Below are 24,959 nucleotides of genomic sequence, written 5' to 3'. Positions count from 1 at the left end.
CTACTAGGTCAGTCTCACAGTCTCCCTACAAGGTTTCTCTGGGAGCTACTTAAGGTAGAACAGCTCTGCCTAATCTGGCTATAGCTCCCTCTCAGAGGACAGCAACAACGTGGGCCAGATATACACCTTTCCAACACAGAAGTACCCACCTTCTCTTTCAAGCCTCACAACAGTCCTATGAGGTGATATTGCATCTCAGTAAGGAAACTGAGAGCCAGAGATGTCTAATGGCCAGAAACAAAGTCTCTTAGCTCTGTGGAGAGCAGCTTTCTGTGCATGGGACAGTGAGATAAAGGAAGCAGAGGCAGGTAAAATCAGGGTCCCAATGCAGAAGTCCCTGATTCTGTACACTGCACCCTTCTAAACTTTGACCAGCTCAGTCTCCTCTGCCTCCCTTTTCCTGTTTCACAGTCAAGCTAAACTGAGCAAACCACATCTCACTTGGCCCAAGAACTGCAGAGGAAACAGCACCCAAATGGAGAACAAATCTCTGTACTTAGCCATAAAGATGGAAAGGAGAGCTTCTAGATACAGGCTGAGAAAAAAGAAAGTGCAGAGACACCTCTGCAGCCAATAACCACCATAGGAGCTATTGCAGACTCAAAGGGACATCAGCCAGCTACCGTGCTCCCTGCCCACCCTAAGCCCAGTGCCAACCTGGCACTACAGAGACACTGACCTCCAGCTGCCTTGAGCTGTTCTGCAGACAGTCATGTAGCACAGGCTCCCATCTCATCAGCAGGGCATCCCAACCATGAGCATCTTCTGAGCTGTGGCCCTTGTCACAACAGCCAGGTAGCATGGGGCCCAGCGAAGAGCCAGTGTCGAAGTCCAGGGAAGAAAGCATGTCCCACTCTGGCCAGAAGCTGCTTCTTGCCTGCTGGGCCAAGTCTGTAGAGCCCTGGGTAGCTGTGGGACTGAAGGACACTGAGAGACATTCATGGTCTTCATGAGGCCTATCTGAGCAGGCAGCCTCAGCTCCCATGTCCAGGTGGCTTCGATGAGGGGACTCAGCCTTTCTGGATGGCAAGCAGCCTTCTGCCTCTCCACGTTCCCCTACAGAGCCAAGAGAGAGCTGAATGAAGCTGAAGCTGGAAACAAAGGTTTCGTGGGGATCAGAAGAAGCTGGTGGGGTAAAGGAGCCACGCTGGAACCTGCAGCTGCTGCCATTCGCTTCTGCTGGTGCTGAAGAGTCCGTAGCCTGAGCGCTTCTTGCTCCTTCATTGCAAGCTGCATCCTGGCTAGGGACTGGGGTGTCACCACTGTCCATGGACAGACACTCCTGTTGAAGCCAAGCGTCTCCAGAGTTGCACAGCCTGTCTGTAAGCCTGGTGCCAGATCTACACTGAATCCCAAAGTGTGCTGGAGTCCCAGCTGCTCTGCTCACAGAGGTCTGGGCCCAACTTAAGTGGCCCACAGAGACCACAGAAGAGGCTGGAGAGCTCTTGCAAACAGGACTCCCCAAAGAGGGGCCTCGACATTGGCTGCTGAAGTCAAGAGCACATAGTCCAGCCCCAGATGCAGAATGATGGAACACCTCACCACTATCCCCCGCTGAGACACAGAATGGTGTGTCTGCCCCTGCAGAGAAGAACCCGATCCCAGGCCCAGGTGTGCTTCTCATGTAGCCTGGCCTCCGTGCCAGCCTCCGCCTCTGAAAGCATGCCAATGCTGAGCACTCCTGGCCACCTGGAGAAGAAAAAAAAACAGCATATCTCACTGGCTCAGCCAGAATGGTCTTCAGAGAATGTGCTGAGTTCAGGGGTCATCTCTGGGTCCATCTGTCATGACACAGGCTAGCTCAAGGGCCCAGGGCCAAGGCTATGTACAAATGCTAATGACTCTCAGGAAGTGCTGGTCTCATATGCAAGTGTCAGGAAAGTACTTGAGCCCTTTGCAAGCAGAGCAGCTAGCACTGCAGTTAAGTCATGCAATGCCTCAGCACGAACTCGGTGGCTAGAGATGTGGTGGCTCCTAGGCCTCCAGCATCCTGCCAGGACCCCTTCAGTGTCAGTTCTTCTGATCTAGAGAGCCCTGGGACACAATGACCTGAACTCAGAAAGCAAAGGCACAATGCAGATCAAGCTCTAGGCATGTGCCCCAGCTGCTCACTGAACAACACATGAACTGTTAGGCTCTGAGTTCTCTATGTCCCCACATGCCTGACCTGGTGCCATTGGCCACGGGTGGCTGACTAGGGCACATGCAGCCCACCATTTCACCCCCCACAGGGGACAGCAGGATACCTGCATGTGGGTTCTGAATCTGAGTTCCCCACCTTTATGTGCCCCAGGAATGGGAGCAATGACAGACACCCATTGTCTGGCTCAAACCCTGATGGAATGAACCACTTGCTGGCCATCTGACTTTCCACTAATTATTCAACCTCCCTGTGCCTCAGTTTCCTTATCAGTAAAATGGAAAGGGCATAAAAGTCCCTAACAACAATAGGGTTAGTATACATAGAACAGCACCTGGCACCCTTAAGTGTATTAGTAAAAAATACTGTTTTTTTTTTATATTCCATTGCTACTCATAATGTGTTTTTATCCACATTCATTCCATTTTATCCCTATGAAGACCATGTAAACAAACTAGGTAGGAATTACCATGTCCCGCTGTAACAAGGCTAATAAGATTCAGAAAAAATGACGTCTGAGATGCCCTTCAAGTAGGCAAATGATCAGGCCAGTCTTCTGCCTCTATCAGCCCAAAAGTGCTATGGCCTTGGGGTCCTACCAGGTCATACGTTAGGCAAGACACAGATACAAATATAGCACAGACAGCAATGGACACAACCGTAGTCACACTGCAGCCCACAGTGAGAGGTGGGACAAAACGTGACTCCAGACCTGGTCGTTCTGCCTCATCCTGGAGCACACATGGCTCCAGAACACACATGATCCCATTACCAGAGTTTTGGAGTGCCACAGCGTTCTCTAGAGATTCCCTGAGCAAAGAACTGGATAAAACAAGCATAAAAGGTAGCAAGGTTTGACATTTATTAACAGCAGGAAAAGAAGTATGTTCTGCAGAGTGTGGGACAATAAAGTAGGAAAAGAAGTACACTATGCAGGGTGAGAGTGGGGCACTGAAAGAGTTTACCATGGCCACAAGGTTAATGGCTACGACTTTTTGTATTCCCCAATCCCTAGGCTGATGTCAGATATAAGTCATCCTATCAAAACCCTGCTTGATTTTACACAAAAAGAATTGAAAACAGCACTTTCTGATTCGTCCCAGGTTGCAAGGCCTGAACACATGTGTCCTGAATCTCTGTGACTAACAGATTATGCCCATTTGTCCACCAGCTGGCCACACACTAACATCATGCCTTGTACCACAGCATGGTTCTGGAAAACACATGGTCCCGGAACAAACACAATGCCAGAGCATACATGATCCCGGCATCTCTGTCATGCTGAGCACATAACACTGGGCACTGAGAATCCCACTAAATCAGATTGTAGTCTCTGGTATGAGATATTGATAATTCTGGAGAAATGAGCTGCCTGTCTTCTGACTGAGCATCTCAAGACACCACGAGCCAAGACACATTCCTGCCAACTCCAAGATCTTGGAAAGCCAATGCCATCCAGCACACACAGAATTTTAGAAGTAGGGAAGATGGAAACAAAGATGGGTGGGAGCAGAGCAAGCCAGGGAAGTGAGGGAGGGAGCACTTAGCCCTCAGCCCAGGGAGGTCTGTACTCCTTCTATTTAGTGATAATTTTTCAAAGCCCAGAAAGCTTTGCTTTGTTCCCCCAAAAACCCAGATCCAATCTATCAAAGCCTGGGGCAGCCTTAAGGCTTGTTGCATTTCTAAGTCCCCCTTTCTCTTCCTTTTGCCTCCAAAAACAGCAGGCAGGGTAATAGTTTAAATGACAGGAAGACAGAAGACACTTCTCTTCATGATTTCTTTGCAACAGAGACCATGAAAATTGGAACCAGTGGACATAATGGAAGTATACAAGAAAGAATCATGAAAAGGGCACAGCTGTCATCCTTGCTCCAGTCAGATGGGGACCCCATCTTTCTATCTGGTGTTTCATCCTCAAGGATGCAATGCTCTTTACAGCATCAGAACTGGACTAGATGGGAGCACTGGGCCAGGGCTGTGGGAGGCAAGGAGGGAGCAGAGCAAGACCCAAAGACAGACTCTTCACCTCCAGGAAAACCAGAAAAATGTTCTCTAAAGAACAAGGAGTCCAAAATAAAGTTAGAGACAACACTGAATTCTGGCTTCAATGACCAAAGGAAAGCAATTTCACAATTTCATATCTTAAAAATTGAGTCCAATGAACTCTATATTATTTTTGGCTTAAAAAATTTTTAAGCTATTTTTTTTAACCCAAGTATCAGTCATGTTAGAAGAACAATGATAGGTGGGAAATAATTTGCGTGAAGTTCATTTCTTTTCAACACCTACAGGCTCTTTTTTGGAAGCCACTCACCAAGAGTGTACCACGGATGCCCTGATGGGAACTATGCCCCTGCCAGGGCTCCGGGAAGTGGGAAAGCCACAGGCTGCCTGCCAAAGTGCAGAGACCACTTGTGGGAGAAGTGGTGATAGAAACACGGCATGCCGCACTCCTATTCCTGCCTGCAGGCTCACAGGTCCCACCCTTGCCAGTGGCTGAGAAGCAGAGCTGTCACACAGCTGCAATCTTGATCCTCAGGAAGGACAGGGAAGGCAAAGATGGGGAAGGGGAGTTCAGAGCTGCTTATGGAGGGCACTTCTGGAATGAGCTGGGAGGAACAGAGAACACATAGACAGTAAGACTCAAAATCTGTAGAAAGATCCCATTTCCCATACCCACAAGTCCCTTTTTTATGTCTCTTTTCTCTTCTCTTATTTTTAGACAAAGATTTTGACATCCCTGTGACCAGAAATCCACTTACACTTGTACCACTCTGCCTGAAATCTCACCTATTGGGTTAGCTCAACACCCAGGCCCAGCCACCAGCCACAACTAGAGCATGGTTGTGATGTTCTCTGCCCAAGAAGGCAATGCTTCTTCCCTGGCCTGAGTACAATCAGCTCAGAGCTCAGCAAGCAGGAAGAAGGGTAAGGACAGAATGTAGGTGGGCTCTCCGTAGAGAGAGAATGTAGTGGGTCCCACTCCGTGAAACTCCAAGGTGGCCTCACCTGTTTCAGGAACAGCTGGTCTCTCTAGAGAGGGAGCCTGCACCCCCAAGCTCTTGTGCAGCCTCCTGTCCAGAAGGGGAATAATTCCAGGTAGAAGGCCAAGGATTCCCTCAGCACAGACCTGCTAGGCTTGGTTATGCAGGTTCTCTCTCCACCCTACCCCACCCAGGAGGCTTCCACTGATGGGAGATGACAGACAGGAGCTTAGGACAGATGTCCAAGGGCCTCTATCTGAAGCTCAACTGGATGCTGGGAAAATCTGCTTGGGAGACTTGGGGGAAGCATAAGTGAGTGTCAACAAGCCCAATGGGCAAGAATCCTGTGTGCTTATTTTTTCTGCTCTGCTCCCATTTCTCTAATCCTTCCGTCCTTCAACTCGAAATCCCTTCCCCATCAGCAACTGTTCCCAACCACCTAGTTTATGGGGCTTCCCTGACAGCCCATACCACAATCACTTGCAAACTACTGCTAACACCATGAGGTATTTTCTTTGATATATACAAATTGTTCTCAATTTATGTTTTGTATCAGCTTTTTGCAGTCCTTATAATACCATGAAAAAATTTTAGCATACAGTATACACAGAAAAGAATTTAAGATACATGTTTCCAGACAATGCTCACTTTTAAAATACGAAATCTGAAAATGTAGCTCATGAATTTACATGAAGTTCTTAAAACCCAGGCTCAACATGACACAGATGCATGTGTGGTTTGGGCACATCACTGTCTGCTCAGCACTCAATGATCCTAAGGCCCTACAGGGAAAAAATATGGGCCTCCTGAAGGGAAATGCTGGGACTTGAAGCAGCTGCAGAGAAGACAGGGAAAGGATACAAACTTTCATGTTCAAGAATACAGGACATGATTCAGATATAAATGCATAGTGAAGCATAAATGAATACCATATTCTCCTTTCATGGAAGGAATTTTAATCCTATCTGTCACAGTGGGGCACAAAGTCTTAAGATATTCAGATCAGTCAAAGATTCAGAGCTACAAAGAAAGCCCAAATCCCTGGGGATTAACTTGCTTCTGAAGATCAGAATCCAATAACACACTAAGCACATAGCACTGCTGAGCGTAAGTTCGTTTTCCTTCAACAATCACGAGAGCAGTTGAGGACCCTGAAGCACCTTTAGGGCACTATACTGAGTGTCTGTTGAGCACAGTGCTTCCATTCCAATGGCGGTATCTGTTTCAGGAAGCAATTGCTTGCTGGAGATAGATGTTGTATGGGTGCAAATGAGAGCAAGACACCAACCTAGGCATCCAACTGCTTGAGCTCTAGCAGAGGATATTGGTCATGAAAGCAAACATGGTTCCAGAAAGGGAGTGTACTACAGCCATCACATAGGAAGGTGAAATCGATCTGAAGTTATCTGGAGTGATCCCATGAGCTCTTTGGGTGGGTCTCATAGCTCTCACCATCCACAAGAAAGGAGACTAAGCTCCTGAAGATACTCCAGCAGAGGGCCCCCCAAATTACCTCGTGGGATAGGAGGTGCTGTACTTGATGAGAAAGAAATGAGTGCAGCTATAAAGACATGGATGTTTATTCAAAACAGATCCACCTCATCATCTGAGAAAGTAACTGTGCAGTGGCCTCAACACAGAGCTGCTGTGCAAGAGATCCAGGCGGAGCCCAGAAGCAATGCAGAAAGGCACAACCACACCCATAGGCCCACAACCCTCCTATTAATGAGACAGCAGAACAAGAAGTGTTAGAAATAACACAGCAAACACCCCAGTTGTTGCCCATCTGGACACAGGCATATATACACACACACACACACACGTGTAAATCCTCACACAAGCACCAGTGTAGATAACAAAGAGAAGTTCCTAGAGTTGAGACAAAACCGAAACTACTCTTCTTTTTATTTAGAAATCCCCACCAAAATGTGTAAGAGCAATATCTAATTGATATCTACTTTGCTAAGTCATAATGTATGAATTTTGGAAAAGTATACAAGTGTGGAGCTCACCTCTCCCACTTTTCCCCTAGGCTTCCACTTACCTCCCATGATGTTTTATTTTTTTGTGGAACACATACATAAAATGTACCACTCCCACCATGTTTAACTACAACTGTTAGTATAGTACTCACATTGCATTAGACTAATGTGTAATCTAAGTAACGTAGAGATATTTAAAGTACATGAGAGGATGTGTGTAAATTCTATATACAAACACTACAGTATTTTATATAAGGAACTCAGGCACTCTTGGATTTGGGGTGGTGAGAGGTACTGGAAACAATCTCAAATGGATACATAGACACAATCTTAGTCATTTTCCTATCCATGAGACACAATACCAACACCCACAACTTAAAGGAAGACGGGTTCACTTTGGCTCACATTTTCAGGCCCTATTGGGCTGGCTCTAAGAGAGAAATGCCATGATGGAGGGGGATGCAGGACAGCTATTCACGCCATGGTAGCCCAGAAGCATCAAGGGAAGAGAAGAGGTGAAACGAAGATACACTCTTCCAGGTCATGCTCCCAGTGACAGACTCTTCTGACCAGCCCCAACCTCCTGAGAGTACGCTTAGCTATGGGTCTCATCAACGAATGAAGGCAATGATGAGCATGTGCTCTCCACTATCCAATAAGTCATCTTCCAGACACACGAGGCTTTTAACAGTTACTTTAGAGATGTATAATATATGTTGTACACACATATGCACATCATTTCTAAGTTGACAGTTTAGTGACATTTACTTCATCTCCTCTTCAGAACTTATTCACCTTGAGACACAGGTGAGCACAGTGTGGCCTCTTTGCATGCAGGGCTCCCCAGAGAGCACCCCTCCAAGGCTGCACCTGGGCCACAGGCCCATTGTGAAGTCAGATGGCAGCGTGGTGGGTCGAGAGACACTGGGAGAGGGGCCACCACCCTCAGGCCAGGCCCTTCGCTGCTGCCAGCAAAGGAAAGCCCCTCACAGAAGCAAGGTGAGAACAGCATGCACGGGGAGCACCTTCGGGCACCCATGGAACTGGCTCAGCAGATTGTCCTCCTGGAGGCAGCAGCTGGAAAGAAACCCCAGAACACAGAACATGTGCTAAGCTCGCTTTTCCAGATTCTTCATGGAAGTGCTTGTGAAACTGAACACAACAATATGGACAAGGGAGACCAACATCCTTCATTCTTAGGCTCAGAAAATCCAAAAAGAAGTAAAAAGTAATCAGTGGTCTGTCAAGTAACAAGAACTACACAAAACTGGAGAGGATTCTAACAAAGCAACTTTTTGAACCGGACTTTGTGGCTACAGAAAGAAAAAGTCATTCAGCAAGTTAGGAAGAGGGCAGCGCAGGAGACAGAAAGCCTTCTTAAAGAATTAGAGAAGAATGCAAATCATTACACTGAAGTGAAATACAGAACATCTTCAAGGAAGCCCAGGCCCTCATGAAAGAGAAGATTGTGCCCTTTTACAGCAGAGAGGGTACATAACTGATGAAATTGAGGAAGGCCTCCAGGATGTCATTATGAGGTTGGCACATGTTAAAACTGAAGGAAAGTTTTCCTTGCCAAAAGCAAAGTATCACACTGTAACCAAAATCTGTGCCATGCAAGAGATTATCAAAGACTGAGTGAAAAAGCAGCCTTCCCTGCCACTTCCCAAGGATGTAAATCCTTCCATTGCCAAAATCAACTCTGTAATGTGTGAGGTGAACAAGACCAGAGATGTCCTAGCACTTCTGATGGAAGCAGACAGTAGTGAGCCTTGCAGGCACAAATCATGAGTGCTGTCAGGGCTGATCACTGATACGAATGCTCTAGATGTGTGTGGCATACAGAAATCAGATTGGCCTGTACTCTTTTCTGGTTAAAGAGTTTGAGGCATGGTGACATTAAATCTTCTCTGAATTTCTTATAAAATTCAGCAGTAAATTCATCAGGACCAGAGAGAAAAAAAAAAACAGTGGATAGATAACAGCAACTACAGAGGCTCTCTGAGATAGCCAACTTAGATTCCAAAAATAATACAGCGTGGGGAGTCACAAACAGAGGGACATGGACCCTACTGACCCAGGAATGAACTAAGCTGAGAGAAACCAATTAAAAATACAGTCCTAGTGCTACGACTGGAACAGCTAAAGTCTTGGTACCACCGCCTGAACTCACTGCTGCTGCCGCACCTGAATTGGCGCAGCCAGGATAGCCCACTGGTTTCAACTCACTGGAGATGCAAACGCTCTGAGAGTGGGAATCAGCAAACCGAATTGAGAGTAGAGCTGGCAGGGAACCCTGCATCAACCTGCAGTGAGTGAGGAGAATAAAAACCCTTCCATAGACAAAGAGGCTCCAACAGATGACATTCTGGGATTGGGAAGACTAGCCAAAACAAGGCACTGCAGTGACTTCAGTCAGATATTCCCTTCTCAAGTGGGATTGGTGGGGAGCACTTGGCCTGGGTGACGCCACGGACTGAGGCCCAAAAGGCTAGCCCTAACCAAGTCCCTACACCACACAGTGCACCCTAATGCAGTGAAGCCTTCAGTAGGTTGACCTGGAGGGACGGGCCCAACATAGACTGCCCGGGTCTATATCACCTAGTACACTGCGGTGGTCGGGAGCACCTAGTCAGCATGCTTTAGACAAACTGAAACCAACAAAGAAAGAAACTGGGCCTCCTATATACACCTGTATGGAAGGAACAAAAAAAAATATGAGAAGAGGAGGCAACAAGAAAGGGTCCTCAGTCCCCATTCCTAGAACACTGATCCAGGAAAGCTAAATGCAAAGGAGAATGATAACAGAAAACATGCAATATCAGGCATGGCACCAATAGACATAAAGCAATATCTTCTGGACCTCATACGAGTTCAAAAGTGAAGTATTTAACCAAGTAAAGCAAGATATAAATAGAATAATTAAAGAAATGCTAAGCACTTCCCAAGAAGAAACAGATGGTAGAATGGAAGAACAAAAAAAGGGGGAGAATTGTTTGATGGAGAAAACATAGAATACATGAAGCTGGTTCAAAGAGATTACCAGCAAATTAAAAACTCTATTGAAAGCTGACAATAACAGATTGAAAGAAACTAAGGATAGATTATCTGAACTGGAGGACAAGTTTGTAATGTGGGAACATGAAAGGAAAAACTTCTTAAAAATAACAAGGAAACAAGCAGTAACAATACAAAGGCTAGAAGATGACAAGAGGATCTATAACTTAAGAATAAAGAATGTGAATGAAGAAGCAGGGGTACAAACAAAGGAACTACAAAGGCTATTCACAGAAATAATTAAGGAGAACTTCCTAAACATAGGAAAAGGAAAAGATGCTCAGATATATGAAGCATACAGAACTCCAGCCACCTACAATCAAAACAGAACTACACCCAGGCATATAATAATCAAGATTCCAGAAATCTAATATAAGAACAGAATATTAAAAGCTGTCAGAGACAAGAAACAGATCACTTACAAGGGAAAACCCATCACAATTACAGCAGACTTCTCGACACACACTATTAAATCTAGGAGCATGGGGCGAAATAATCCAAGCCTTGAAAGACAATAACCTCCAGCTAAGATCGATATATCCTGCACAACTGTCCCTAGAAATTAATGGAGAAACAAGGTGCTTCCAAGATAAAAGAGGAACTGGGGGAATTTGCAACCACCAATCCAACTCTACAGAGAATACTACAGGACATTCTAAAGAGACAGCAAAGCTCAAGGATTTCAGGAACAGTGGCAGAGAGGCAAAGGAATAGAACAAAAAGTGAAATGAAGAAGACAAACAGACAACTAAACGGAAAAAGAGCACAACAGAAACGAGGCAGAGAAGGTTGGATATAATTTCTAATATAAATGGCCTAGATACACTAACTTAAGGGGAAAAAGAGAGAATTGTAGGCAGAGTGGATCAAGAGGTAGGGTCCACCAAGAGGCTCTTTATAGGAAATATAATTAACCTGAAGAAGGGTATATGGACTAAAATCAAATATAAGAAAATGGAACTCGATGCGATAGGGAACCAGAGAGCAATAGGGGTAACTGGACCAGTATTTATGGATAGGTTGAACAGACAGGCTTTAATAAGTGAAAAAATATAACTAGAAATCCAGTCCAGGAGCGAGAAAGTTCGGAAACACCTAGGTAAATAGCAGGTTGCCCCCGCAATATAAAACCATGATTGTTGGGGAGACCCAAAAATACACAGTTCATCCTGGGGGAGTGAAAGGGGAGGAATAGTCTTTAAAAAGACAGCAGAAGATATAGCTAATAGTGTATCAGGAATTAAAACCCTTATTACTCACACCACTCTGGTTGGATGGAACTTATATACTAGTTTGTATACAAGCACTGGATCTGAGGGCGTGGACAGCTGTCCCGAAGATATCAGGACATAGCACAGTGGTCATCTTTAATTTCCTGTTAACTCAATAAGGATCCCTGTAAGACTTACACTGTTGTATCATGACTGATCTTAGTTAAATCTGACTTGTTTGATTGCTGCTTATTGTTGACAGATTTCATTCAAAACAGGTTGCTGGTATCAAGTTGAGGAGTATAGACAACTATACTGAAAATGACAATGATTCACTATGATATCCATTCTGATTTGATTACTACCTGTTTTTGTAGCTCTACACTGTCTACAAAGTTGTATTTCTATTAATTCTGTTAGGCACTGATATATTCAATTACACTTTATCTGATGAGATAGCCAATTCTGTTGATAACAAGAAACAGCACAGTGACCATGATAGAACTCCTTATACAGCAGTTTTATATGTCTTTTTAGTTTTATGTATCTATAGGAATATGTTTAGTTCTGTCCTGATTTGTTCTGTTTCTCCCTCTAATATATAAAGAATAGAAATACATGTTAAGACTCATGCTTGTGTAAAACCTATAAACAGTTTATGAGAATTGATCTTATGACACATGATGAAATGAACAAATACTTTGAAGGAAAGAAAGGGGCACTGCAGTGCCCAGTGCTGATTCCGGAGTGTTATGATGTGAAATCCAGCAATATTCTTAATCTTTGTTCAGAAGTATTTTAATCTAATAAGTTTTGTTAGGTCTCAACATAAATGAAGATATGGATAAATGCATACATGTCTAAGTGTATAGGATTGATACCCGTATTACTTAGTTTTTGTTGGATAGTTGAACAGAACTGTTTGCAGTCTCCCTGGTTGAACTCCCATTTATATGTTCCACTTCTGTATCTTGAACAATTATTTGTGGGGGGACAATATGTATACATCAACTAGTGATTTATTACTGTTTATTTCTTTTCTTTGAAAGTATGTACTATTTCTGCCCATTTTCTGTTTTGTTTTGTCTTTCTTTAAATTAAAAAAAATTCATCAGGACCTGGGTTTTCCTTTGTTAGTAAGTTATTACTTGTAATGTCATTCACTGATAATTGGGTTATTCAGAATTCTTGTATCTTCTTGATGCAGTTTCGGTAATTCCTATGTTTCTAGGAATCCATCCATTTCATCTATGTTTTCCAGCCTATGCAAGTAAAGATCTTCAAAGTAGATATTGATGATCTTTTGAATTTCCACAGGATCTGTAGTGATTTCACCCTTTTTATTCCTCATTGAATGAATTTGAGTTTTTTTGTTCCTTTTCTTGGTAAGGTTGGCTAGGAGTCTATCAATTTTGTTTATTCTTTCAAAGAACCAACTCTTTGATTCATTAATTCTTTGCATTGCTTTTTTAGCCTCTATTGTGTTAATTTCTACTCTGATTTTCATAATTTCCTCCCTTCTATGAGCTCTGACTTGCTCTTATTTTTCTAAAAGTTTGGGGTACAACATTAGGTTTTTTATTTGTACTGGTTCACTACCATATATTTCCCTCTTAGGAATGCTTTCAATGCATCCCACAGCTTCTGCTATGCTGTATCCTTCATTTTCATTTGATTGTAATTATTGCTTAATTTCTTCTTTAATTTCATCTGTGATAATTGGTTGTTCAAAAGGGTGTTATTTAATGTCCATGTGTTTATTGAGTTTTTGTGGTTTCTTTTTGTCATTTATTTCCAATTTCATTGCACTATGGTCTGACAATATGCATGAAATAATTTCAATTCCTTTGCATTTACTTAAGCACGTTCTATGGGTTAGTATATGGTTTATTTTAGAGAAGACACCGTGTGCACCTGAGAAGAATGTGTATCCTGATGTTGTTTGGTGGAACACTCTGCAGACATCTAATTAAGTGTATTTGTTCACATGTGATTTAGTTCTATTATTTCTTGCTGACTTTTTGTCTAGTTCATCTATCTTTGTGACAATGGGTATTAAGCTCCCCGGTTACAACTGTGTTGCAGGACTTGTAGAGGAGCCTCCTTATTCTCAGGCTTTACCCAGAACTCGAAGCTTACCACATTCCCTAGTGCTACAGCAGAAAGAAAATGGTCACTTGATGGTCATACCTCCTGAATATCAGGTACTCTATGGTCAGGGACACATCACTGTCATCTTCCTGTGCTTGGGGAGTGGCTCAAGAGGAGGACTAGGAAAAGATGCACCCCCGTGGAACCATAGGTCCTGTGCTGTAGTGTGGGCCACACTGTGGAGTCATAGGTGAGAAGCTTGCTGATTTGGTTTAGCAAGTCTACAGAGAGAGAGTTGGGAACAGCAGTAACTCTCAGCCGACACTCACACCAGAAGGCAGTCATTCCCACAGAATGGCAGGAATGCCACAACCAACTGGCATAAGATGACCCTGCAGCTCCACACATCCACTGGGTCATTGAAATACTTTGTTAAAGAATAGTTTTGGGGTAGCATTCTGTACCATGAAGCTGCCCATGGTATAGTCTGCTCAGGAGCAAACCTCTGCCCCAACCCAAATCCACTGATCTTAATATTTTCTTGGGAATTCAATAAAATATCCTCAGCTTGGAAGTTTCCCTGGTCAATACACTGGCTATGGAAGAGTTCCACAGCACCTGCAGTCTGCATGAATAATCTCTAGGCCTCCTCCTCTCTTAGGCTACTGGTGGCCTTCCAGCAGTGTTGTCTCAGGTCCCCTCCATTTACACAGTCTAGCACAAGGTACAATTCATCCTGAGTTTCAGTGACCTTCAGTAACTGTATGATATTGGAGTGCTATCGAACCTCTACCTCAGATGTAATAGAAGGAGGTCTCAATTTCCCCTTTTCCAGCACTTTAATGACTAGCAGTGTCCCAGTGCCAAGATATTTGTCCAATAGGAATTGCGCAAAGCTACCCTAGCCAATAGTTCCCAGCACTCAATAGCTGTCTGAGAGACTCTGTCCACAGGAGCTGGTCACGAGACTTAGCCATGATACTATCTGATTATACTCAGCACTCAAATTAGGAATGGTGTAGCTGTCCATGAGTCCTGGATATGATGTTACCTTGCTACACTCACTACCTACACTGGTATCAGGACATGGAAAAACTCCAGAATCTCCCAAACACCAAACCAACCACTAAATTACTGTACAAATCTTGGGTCAGCAACAGAAGTCTCCTGATGAAAACATCACCCAGCTATGGCCTCATACAGCTAATCTTTGAGGTGACCTGTTGTCATTCAGGGTCCCAGTTATGGCTCTCAGAAGACAGAGAAGGTGTTTCTTCCTTACATCACTGCTTAGTGGCTACTGTTATTCCCAATACAGAAATAGAGAACAGCTTCCTGAGGCAAAGTATCTGGATACAACCTCCTGGCAGTGGACCTAAGGCAAAGTTACTCTCTCTGATCCCAGTCTGTCAGTGCAGGACAAGGCTCCGGGGTTCCACACTGTGGACACAGCCTCAGAGTGACCCACACAGGTCCCATGGATGCTCACCCTATGCTCTCCACCATGTTCCCAACTATGATCCTCATCTCTGTGTCTTGCTTTCTCTATTTTTCATGCCTACAGTGCCAGCCGAAACAGATGGTAGAGGAATTAGGCAGCAGAGAGTCGTAACTGTAGGGAACAGTAGCCTCTCTCTGAACTGCTATTAATTCTCGGAAAAGATTCTTTTTTCTGTTCCTGTAAAGAGCTACTCAAAAATCTGATCACCATCAGAACCTCCCTCAAGAGTGCCAGTAGCTACAGCTGGGTGTCTCTGATGAATCTGCTAACTGCTGCCCTAATAAAATATGGATGAGCCAAAAGGGGCTTGCTCTGTGGCTGTTATCTCAAAGCAACCCCGCAACTTGGGTTTCTGCACTTATGTTTGTGCAGGAGAGTCAACACTCTTGTGCCCACCCTAACAGAAAATCACTATCTCATGTGAGTCCATCTTTAAAGGTCACCATCACCTTTTAATGCCATATCTCATGCATGAGCTCATTTTCATGGCTTTCTAAATGTCCCACTTTGCATGCCAACTTGAAGATGTGTTTATTAAATAATGATCCTAAATTGTCAGCATATCACACATAAGTAGTTCCCTGGAGACAGGAGCATATCTCAAGTCCCTATTTTGCACTAAATTTTCTTAATACTCAGACTATAAGCCCACATCAAAGGCTTTCACCCCTCTAAATACCTGAGCTTAAAAGGATATGATTACAGCACAGTAAATGACCCACTAGATGTTCCTGCTAGAAAATAAGAGAAAATTCAGTACTTTTCCCCACATTCCAGCATTTGAACCTAATATATAAGCAACAATATAAGGTCATAATGGGTATGAGCTGTAACTGATTTGGGTCTGAAATGTAGGAACACATCTATAATAGAATACAACTGCCTTCTATCTCCACTTGAGGATTCCTCGATAAAACTCCTCTAGTCTCACTTCATATCAAGACATAATGTATAGCTCCCTCATTTTAATCGGCCATGGCTACACACAGAAAGCTCATTTCTGTGTGAGTAATTCAAACACAGTTAGCATTTGGAGTTCAGGGGCTAGACTGAAGTTAACCTTTGCAACACCTGCAGACTTTATTTAAAAAGATTAATGCCTTCAGGAAGATTACAGTGACGAATACTTAGTATTTAAGAAGGCAAACTGTTCAGGTTGCTCATTTACATTCAAACAGCACACACAAGTAAGGAATTCTTGGTTCTTCCTGCCTTTATTATACCTCTTCACAATGACTCCATCTTGGACAAAGCAATCAATTCAAGAGTAAGACTCTGGGGATGCTTTGATGCCTAAATATCTTAGGTGGACTTTGGTTACACCAGTATGTTCCTCGTTATGAAAAGCACAAACACCTCTCAGCTCCTTTCAAAAGCTCCTGTCTCCAAAGTGGCATGTTTTATGATCATTAAATTATTCAAATGAGATGCTAGTGGCTCTACCAGTCACTATGACCAGAAGGATATCACATAAAACCACAGATCTGGGCCATCTGCCAGAGCAGGCGAGGAGCCAGAGCTGCTGGCTACTCCCTGAGGGCTAGAATTCAGCGTGTGGCAGTAACTTGCTCTAGATATCACAGGCAGGCATAGACCTGGATGGAGTCAGGTCACCTGGCAGTCACAGCCAACCAGGGCAAAAAGCACTCACACTGTCCAAGTGATGTTCACCAACATGGTGAGGGTGTTTCAGGACAAGGTATCAATGGCCACCAAAGAGGGCCATCCCCCAGCAGACACGTAATGGCCAGCAAGTGTGACATTGTTTTGCTCCACGAAATTCAAGTGGCCTAGGTGAAAGGGCCTCCATAATCAACTCTCCATTAGAAAAAATAAAATAAGCCTCCCAGAAGCAAAGAGACTTTTAGAAGACAGAACACTATCAAGAGAGTTTTGAAGTTAGTCTCAACCCTTTATAGCTTTCTGTAATAGTTAACTGATTGTGTCAAATGCCTGATTCACTGGCTCAGCATAGTCCCGGGTGTGGAAGACACACCGTGGGGAAGATTGTTGTCAGAATGGCATAAAAGGGAAGAAGGAAGCTTGGCTTCTGCATCTTCAGAAAAGCTCCAGTCTTTGCCTTCACCTTGCCCGTGTTCTCCTGGCTTCCCACATGGATGCCTGGGCCTCCTGAAATGAACTCACATAGGACACTACATGGCACTTCAGGCCTTTGACTATATTCTTTGGATCCCAAGTGCACAAACAGACCTTTTTCTCGCTTCCACTCTGCAGGTGGCAATTCTAAGCCAATCTTGTAAATTCTTATATGTTTTCATATTGCATTAAATCTGCTTTTGTACTGATTTGCTTTCTGACTTGCCAAATTGTAACTTCTCCAGCGTAGGTTTTCTCATCTAGAGAAAGCTCATTCCTACAACTTCTCACAAGACGGTTGTAAAGGTAGATCATGACTTGTGTCCCCTGGAGAACCATTTATCCACATTGCCTTCCTCGCCTCTCCTTCTCCATTCAGTGTCATGCCAGGTGCCACCTTGTGCCACCTTCTCTTGATTCACAAGGTGTAAACTATACCGCCTCCTTTTTGACCTGTGCCCAGCTCTCAACTAACCAGCACGCCCTGGGGAAAGTCCTCCCCTAGAGCTGGAATAGCACATTCACTCTCCATTTTCTTACTCACCATCTCTTTCTGGCCCTGCCATCCTGACTCACAAAGTCACCTTGGAGGGGAGGACGATGACAGGCAAACCCAAAGTCACTTTGTAAATGACTGCCCTGGTCTGCCAAGATGTGGGTAACCAGTCTAATATTCAGAGTGAAGACCTGTAGAAAACCAAAGGGTCAAATTCTGAGGCTGGCCAACCCCGGCAGGTGATCCTGAGCAAGGCAACCTGGCTGTGCCTCAGTCTATGCCTGTGTAAGATGGGGAAATCACACTTGAAGAAACTTTGTAAAGTACAACACAAAATCATGAATGTGTACAAAACCAGTGCAAATTTAAAAACCTAACATTGTACTCCATGCTTCTAGAAAAAGTAGAGCAATTTAAAGCTCATAGAAGGGAGAAAATTATAAAGATCTGAGCCGAAATTAACACAATGGAGACTAAGAAAGCAATACAAAGAACTAATGAATCAAAGGGTTGTTTCTTTGAAAGAATAAACAAAATCCTCTAAAGGTTATAACTGCACATATGTTTAAGTGTGTAAGATAGATAACCATATTACTGAGTTTTTTTGGATCACTGAACGAAACTGTTTGCACTCTCTCTGTTTGAAAGTCCACTTTATATGCTTCAATTTTGTAACTTGAACAACTATTTCTAAGATGAGAATATGTAATCTATTAACTAGTGATTTCTTACTGTTTATTTTTTAAATTTTGTATTACTTGTACCCTTTTTCTGTTTTTTTCTTTTTCTCCTTAAATTAAAAAAAAAAAGAACAAACAAAATCATTGCAATCCTAGTCAACCTTATCAAGGAAAGAAAAAACTCAGATTCATTCAATGAGGAATGAAAAGGGTGAGATACTAAAGACCCCATAGAAATTTAGAAGATCATCAATATCTACTTTGAAAATTTGTACTCGCATAGGCTGGAAAACATGGAAGAAAGGGACAGATTCCCAGAAACAAGAATTACCAAAGCTGCATCAAGAAGATATAAGAATTCTGAGTAGCTCAGTATCAGTTAATGACATTAAAAATGTAATTAAAAACTTACTAACAAAGAAAAGCCAAGGTCCTGATGGATTCACTGCTGATTTTTTTTTCTGGTACCGGGGATTGAACTCACAACCGTGCACTTGCAAGGCAGATGCTTATGCCGCTGAGCTAAATCCCCAGCCTCTCACTGCTGAATTCTACAAGAAATTCAGAGCTAACACCAATAATCTGCAAACTCTTTAATGAAATTGAAGGGAAGCAATTCTCCCTAATTCATTCCTGGAAGCAAATATTATCTTGATACTTAAACCAGAGAAAGACCCAACCAGAAAAGAGAACTATCGGCCAATCTCCCTGATGAACATAAACGCAAAAATGCTCAGTAAAATACTAGCAAACAGAATGCAGAAAATCATCAAGAAGATTATATACCATGACCAAGCAGGATTCATCCGAAAGATGCAGGGATGGTTAAAAATATGCAAGTCAATAAGTGTAATACGTCATATCAACAGGGCCAAAGACAAAATCCACATGATCATCTCAATAGACACAGAAAAAGCTTTTGATAAAATCCAGCTCTCATTCATGATAAAAACCCTGCAGAAAATCAGAATAGATGGTCTCTATGTCAATCTGATAAAAGCCATCTATGACAAACCAACAGCCAAAATCATTCTAAATGAACAAAAACTGAAAGCTTTCACTTGTAAAATCAGGAATAAGACAAGTTCGTCCACTATTACCACTTCTATTCAATATAGTTCTGGAAATGTTAGCCAGAGCAATTAGACAAGAGAGAAAATAGGAATAAGAATAAGAAAGGAAGAAGTGAAATTATCATTATTTGCAGATACCATGATACTCTACATACCCCAAAAAACTCCACCAAAAGACTACTAGAGCTAATGAGCAAATTGAGCAACATAGCTGGACACAAAGTCAACACTCAAAAGTCAATAGCATTCCTGTATGCAAACAACGAACTCACTAAGAGAGAAATTAGGAAAACAACACCTTTTACAATAGCATTCAAAAAATGAAATATTTAAGAATCAGTCTAACAATGGATGTAAAAGATCTATATATTGAATATTACAGTGCTCTGAAAAAAGGAGATCAAAGACTACATCAGAAAATGGAAAATCATTGCTCATGGACAGGAAGAACAAATATTTTGAAAATGGCTATTAGTATACCTCACAGATCTAGAGAAAGCATTCCTATAATTTGTTTGGAAACAGAAGAGACCTAGAATAGCAAAGGCAATCCTGGGCAACAAAGGCAAGGCAGGAGCAATCACAATCCGTGACTTGAAATTATACTAACAAAGCTACTGTGATAAATCAGCATGATACTGGAAAAAAAAAACCCCAGACCTGAGGACCAGTGAAATAGATTAGACTATGCCAATACAGCTATGAAGACATTCACCCACTTTATCTTTGACAAAGGTGCCAAACATGTTCACTGGAAGAAAGATAGCCTCTTCAATAAATGGTGCTAGAAAACTGATTTTTCAGTTAAAATGGATGAAAGATCTAAATATTAAAACAGAAAGACTAAATCTACTGGTAGATAAAGGTAGGTAAAATACTGAAGACATAGGAATAAGCAAAGAGTTCATGAACAAAACCCAAACTACACAGGAAGTACTTCAAAGAATCAACAGCTAGGATCTCATCTTATTAAAACATTTTTGCACAGCAAAAGAAATCTCCAACAGAGTAAAAAGAAAACACATCGGTTGGGAAAAAAATTTAGCCACCTGCCCCTCAGACAAAGACAAATTTAGCACCTGCCCCTTCTATCTAGAACATACAAGGAATTGAAAAAAATATCAGTCCCCATCCCAGATTCAAAGACCCAATCCAAAAGGGGGCTTCAGAAATGAATACACACTTCTCAGGTGACGAAATACAAATGTCAAATAAATATATGGAAAAATGTTCAGCATGATTGGTTATTCACGAAATGCAAATTTAAAACAACACTGAGATTCCATCTCACTTCAATAAAAATGGCTATCATCAAAAAATCAACCAAAAACAAATACTGTCAGAGGTATGGGGAAAGAGGAACCCTTCTCCACTGTTGGTGGGAGTGTAGACTGGTACAACCACTATGGAATCAGTGCGGATATTTCTCAAGAATCTAGGATTAGAGGTCCCATTCAACCATGCTGTTCCCCTTCTGAGCATTTTTCCAGAAGAACTGAGAACATCATACCACAGTAATTTATGTACATACTTATTTATAGCAGCACAATTTATAATAGCTAAATGTTAGAAACAACCCAAATGCCCATCAATCACAGAACAGATTTAAAAAATGTGGTATTTTACACAATGAAGTATTACTCAGCTACAAAGAAAGATAAACTTGAGGCTTTCATAGGTAGATAGATACAACTTGAAATCATACTCATAAGTGAAATATATCAGACTCACATGTATAAACATCATATTGTCTCTCTAGTGCAAAAAAACAAAAAAGTAAAAGCTCCAAAATGTAAAGCAGATACTGTGGAAGTGAAAGTGGAAGAAATTGGTCAAAAGGAAAGAACAAACAGGATGAGGGAAAGCAGAAAAGAAAAAAGGAAAAGATTGAATACAGATAGATAAATAGACAGACAGATACAAACTAGATAATTATACTACTAATCTGTGTTAGCTCACCAAAAAGAACAGTTTGAGCTTCATTCTTTGATCAATTTTTATGCCTATGTCTTGTAATCCGAGCAAATACTTTATTTTTTTTAATTTTATTTAAAAGGAAAAAGAGAAAAACACAAAACAAAACAAAGTGGTGTAAGGGCACACGTAATACAGAACTACAAAAAAAAAAAAAACAGTAAGAAATCACCAGTTAATAGATCACACACTATCATGCCAGAAACAGTTGCTCAAATCACAGCATCAAAGAATACAAAGTGGACATTCAAACAATGCAAACAGTTGTGTTCAATGATCCAACCTAAAACATTAATATGGTCAGCTATTTAACACCCCTAAACACACTTGCTGTTGTATCCTTTAAAGCTCTTTTTTTCCCCTTTTTTACAACAAAACTTACACATTTTGGGTTTTATTACTCCTTAGTTCTTATTACTTTTTGGGGGGGGAGAGAACAAAGTCAAATATGGCAAAACAAAGCTGTCATTCAAAAGCAAGGATAGACATAGCACATGATGTAAAACAGAGTACAAGGTTATCAACAATGGTTATCAACGATGTCTCCTGTTTCCTTAAAAAGAATTGTCTATCTCATTAGATATTATAAAGTTGAACAAAACAGTAGAGAACAAGACCAATAAAACTTAGGCATTGTAAACATTACAGGACTTCCAAAGGACTTCCCCCACTTCTTTCCAAAGGAAACAATAGTCAAACCAGAATGGGCATCTTAGTGAATCTTATTGCCTTCAAAGTACTTGCCTATACCCTCAAACTTGATACTATCATACAGAATGGAACAGAGTCTAATCAGTCAAAACAAGATCGTGAGAGTATTACAGGACTTCAAAACAAGTTAATAGGAAACCAAAAAAAGTTACTATTATATATCCTGCTAATTTTTTTAGTTTTTTCCCCTTAATTAAAACAAACATAAGAAATAACTAAATAATTTTTTTAAAGAATAAGGGAGAGATTGAGATAAAACAGGACATAACAATATAACAACACAGGTCAAAGCATGACTATTTCAGCAACCTAGTGTTTCACCACCAAATAACCCGACTTAATAGTAGTTACCATAGTGTCTTTTTCCTTAAAATATTTGAATAAAAATTCATATACTATAGCTTAAAATATTTCCATATCGAGAAGCCCAGAATAAAGCCTTTCCAATTAATAAGTGAAAACCTTATAAGGCTTCAAGGCCACATAATGGGGAATCATGATTACCACATATTTTTATATATTTGAATCATTACTTACATTAGGGAAACTATTCGGTATTCACACATGCGAGATTGATTTATTTCACTTATGAGTATGGTCTCAAGCTGCGCCCATTTATTGATAAATATCTCAATGTGATCCTTCTTTATAGCTGAATAATACTCCATTGTATAGAAATACCACAACTTTTTTATCCATACCTCAGTTGATGGACACTTGGGTTGTTTCCAAGATCTGGCGATTACAAATTGTGCTGCTATAAACATAGGTGCACATATATCACTGTGGTATGATGCTTTCAGTTCTTCTGGGAATATGCCTAGAAGTGGAATAGCTGGAATAAATGGGATTTCCAATCCCAACTTTTTGAGAAATCTCCAGACAGACCTCCACAAAGGCTGTACCAGTCTACACTCCCACCAACAGTGCAGGAGAGTTCCTTTTTCCCCACAGCCTCTCCAGCATTTGTTGTTGTTGGTTTTCTTGATCCTGGCCATTCTTTCAGGAGTGAGATGGTATCTCAGTGTGGTTTTAATTTGCATTTCTCTAATGACCAATGATGATGAACATTTTTTCATGTATTTATTTGCCATTTGCATTTCTTTATCTGAGAAGTGCGTATTCATCTCAGATGCCCATTTTTGGATTGGATCTTTGAATTTTGGAGGTCTGAGTTTTTTTAATTCTTTGTATGTTTTAGACAAGAGTCCCTTGTCTGAGACAGAGTTCACTAAAATCTTTTCCCAGTTTGTGGGTTTTCTTTTCACTATGCTGGAGATTTCTTTTGACATGCAGAAACTTTTTAATAAGAAGTGGTCCCAGTTATTGATTCTGGGAAGTATTTCCTGTGCGGTTTGAGTCCTGTTCATGAATTCTCTACCTACTCCTATGTCTTCAAGGTTTCTACCCAATTTGTCTTCCCTTAGATTTAGTGTTTCTGTTTTAATATTCAGATCTTTGACCCATTTAGATTTTAATTTAGTACATGGTGATAGACATGGGTCTAGCTTTAGTTTTCGGCAAATGGAGAGCCAGTTTTTCCAGCACCATTTATTAAAGAGACTGTCGTTCTTCCAGTGAACCTGCTTGGCTCCTTTATCAAAGATAAGGTGGTTGAGTGTGTTTGTAGTTGTAGTTGTATCTTCTAATCTATTCCATTGATCTTCGGCTCTGTTTTGATTTTACTACTGTTGCTTTGTAGTATAACTTCAAGTCAGGGATTGTGATGCCTCCTGCTTTGTCTTTGCTGCTTAGAATTGCCTTTGCTATTCTAGGTCTCTTCTGGTTCCAGATGAAATTTAGGAGTGATTTCTCTAGATCTATAAGGTATGTTGACGGAATTTCTATTGGGATTGCATTGAATCTGTACAACAGTTTTGGGAGAATGGCCATCTTCACAATGTTTGTTCTTCCTATCCATGAGCAAGGGATGTCTTTCCATTTTCTGAGATCATCCTCAATTTCTTTTTGCAGTGTATTATAATTTTCACTGTATAAGTCTTTCACTTCTTTCGTAACAGTAATTCCTAAATATTTCATTTTTTCGAGCAAATACTTTAAAGATAACAATATGCAATATATTAACCATTGCTAATCTTCTATTATTTTGTTTTAAAATTTTGTACAATCATTTTTATTCTTTTCTCATTTTAAAATTTAAAAAGTTCAAAACAAATTGTGAGCAGTCTTTCCTTTCCATTGTTAGAAACCCTCTATTTGTGCCCCTGACCAGAACCACTTTGAAATCCTCCTATTCCTTGGGTATCTTTAAGGAAAATAGTGGCATTTCACCTATTCACATACTCAGAGTTAATTTTCTCTTCCCGTCTCTTCATTTAGTTTTTCGGTCTTTGAGCTATTATTTCTCTTCAGCAATATCTATAGGCCTATTTCTTTTTCTTTTTTAATGGCCTTTAATAGCCAAAATAGAGAGGCCTGCTTTTCTCTAGAGTGACTTTAAAACATAAGTTGGCTCTCATTCAGAAAATCAACCTTCCTCTGTGAACGGCTTATTTTGAAATAAATGAGGCAATCTTGGGTAATAAATTGGCTTTAATTCACTTACTACACTGAAGGAAGAGGAAAATTAGATGGGTAAGTCACTGCAGCAGTCTCTGAGGAATCTAAATGAGGAATATACCGACCTGCGGAAACATCTCCAGACTTCCGAAAAGAGAAGCAAGTCACTGCTGTGAACCAGAGGCCACAGTGTGCAGCCCACAAGGCCCATAATACGGAGACTGGGTGGGTGTCTGGAAATTAATAGCAGGGTTTTTTGTGTGCACTTACAAAGAGAAGGAGCCTATGTGAGTTACTGAAAATGAAACATGAACTAACTCTATCCTATCCAAACAGGAAATTAGCAAAGGAGAAAGATAAGAATGTTTCTTGAGAATATCATTACATAATAGGCATGATAATTCAGAATAAAGGTGCAAGTCATAAACATCCAGACTTTCCC

The 24,959-nt window shown here is 41.4% G+C and overlaps 1 protein-coding gene across 3 annotated transcripts in view; it reads right to left on the bottom strand.

The window, feature by feature from the left end:
- The window catches only part of Disc1 (DISC1 scaffold protein), a 326,935-nt gene that overhangs the window by 272,615 nt on the left and 29,361 nt on the right, over positions 1-24,959 (bottom strand). For all 3 annotated transcript variants that reach the window (XR_010051226.1, XM_063260047.1, XM_063260045.1), the window contains exon 2: positions 680-1,689. Coding sequence is in view for 2 of the 3 variants with exons in the window: in XM_063260047.1 (XP_063116117.1) it covers positions 680-1,689 (1,010 nt within the window). In the remaining variant the exon portion in view is untranslated. The remainder of the gene's footprint in view (positions 1-679; positions 1,690-24,959) is intronic.

The sequence above is a fragment of the Cavia porcellus genome, unplaced genomic scaffold (genome assembly GCF_034190915.1).
Source record: "Cavia porcellus strain 051 isolate PalLab524CR breed Dunkin Hartley unplaced genomic scaffold, mCavPor4.1 scaffold_13, whole genome shotgun sequence".
Lineage (NCBI taxonomy): Eukaryota > Metazoa > Chordata > Mammalia > Rodentia > Caviidae > Cavia > Cavia porcellus.
The sequence above is the reverse complement of the archived record's forward strand: the minus strand, read 5'-3'. Positions and strand labels throughout refer to the sequence as shown.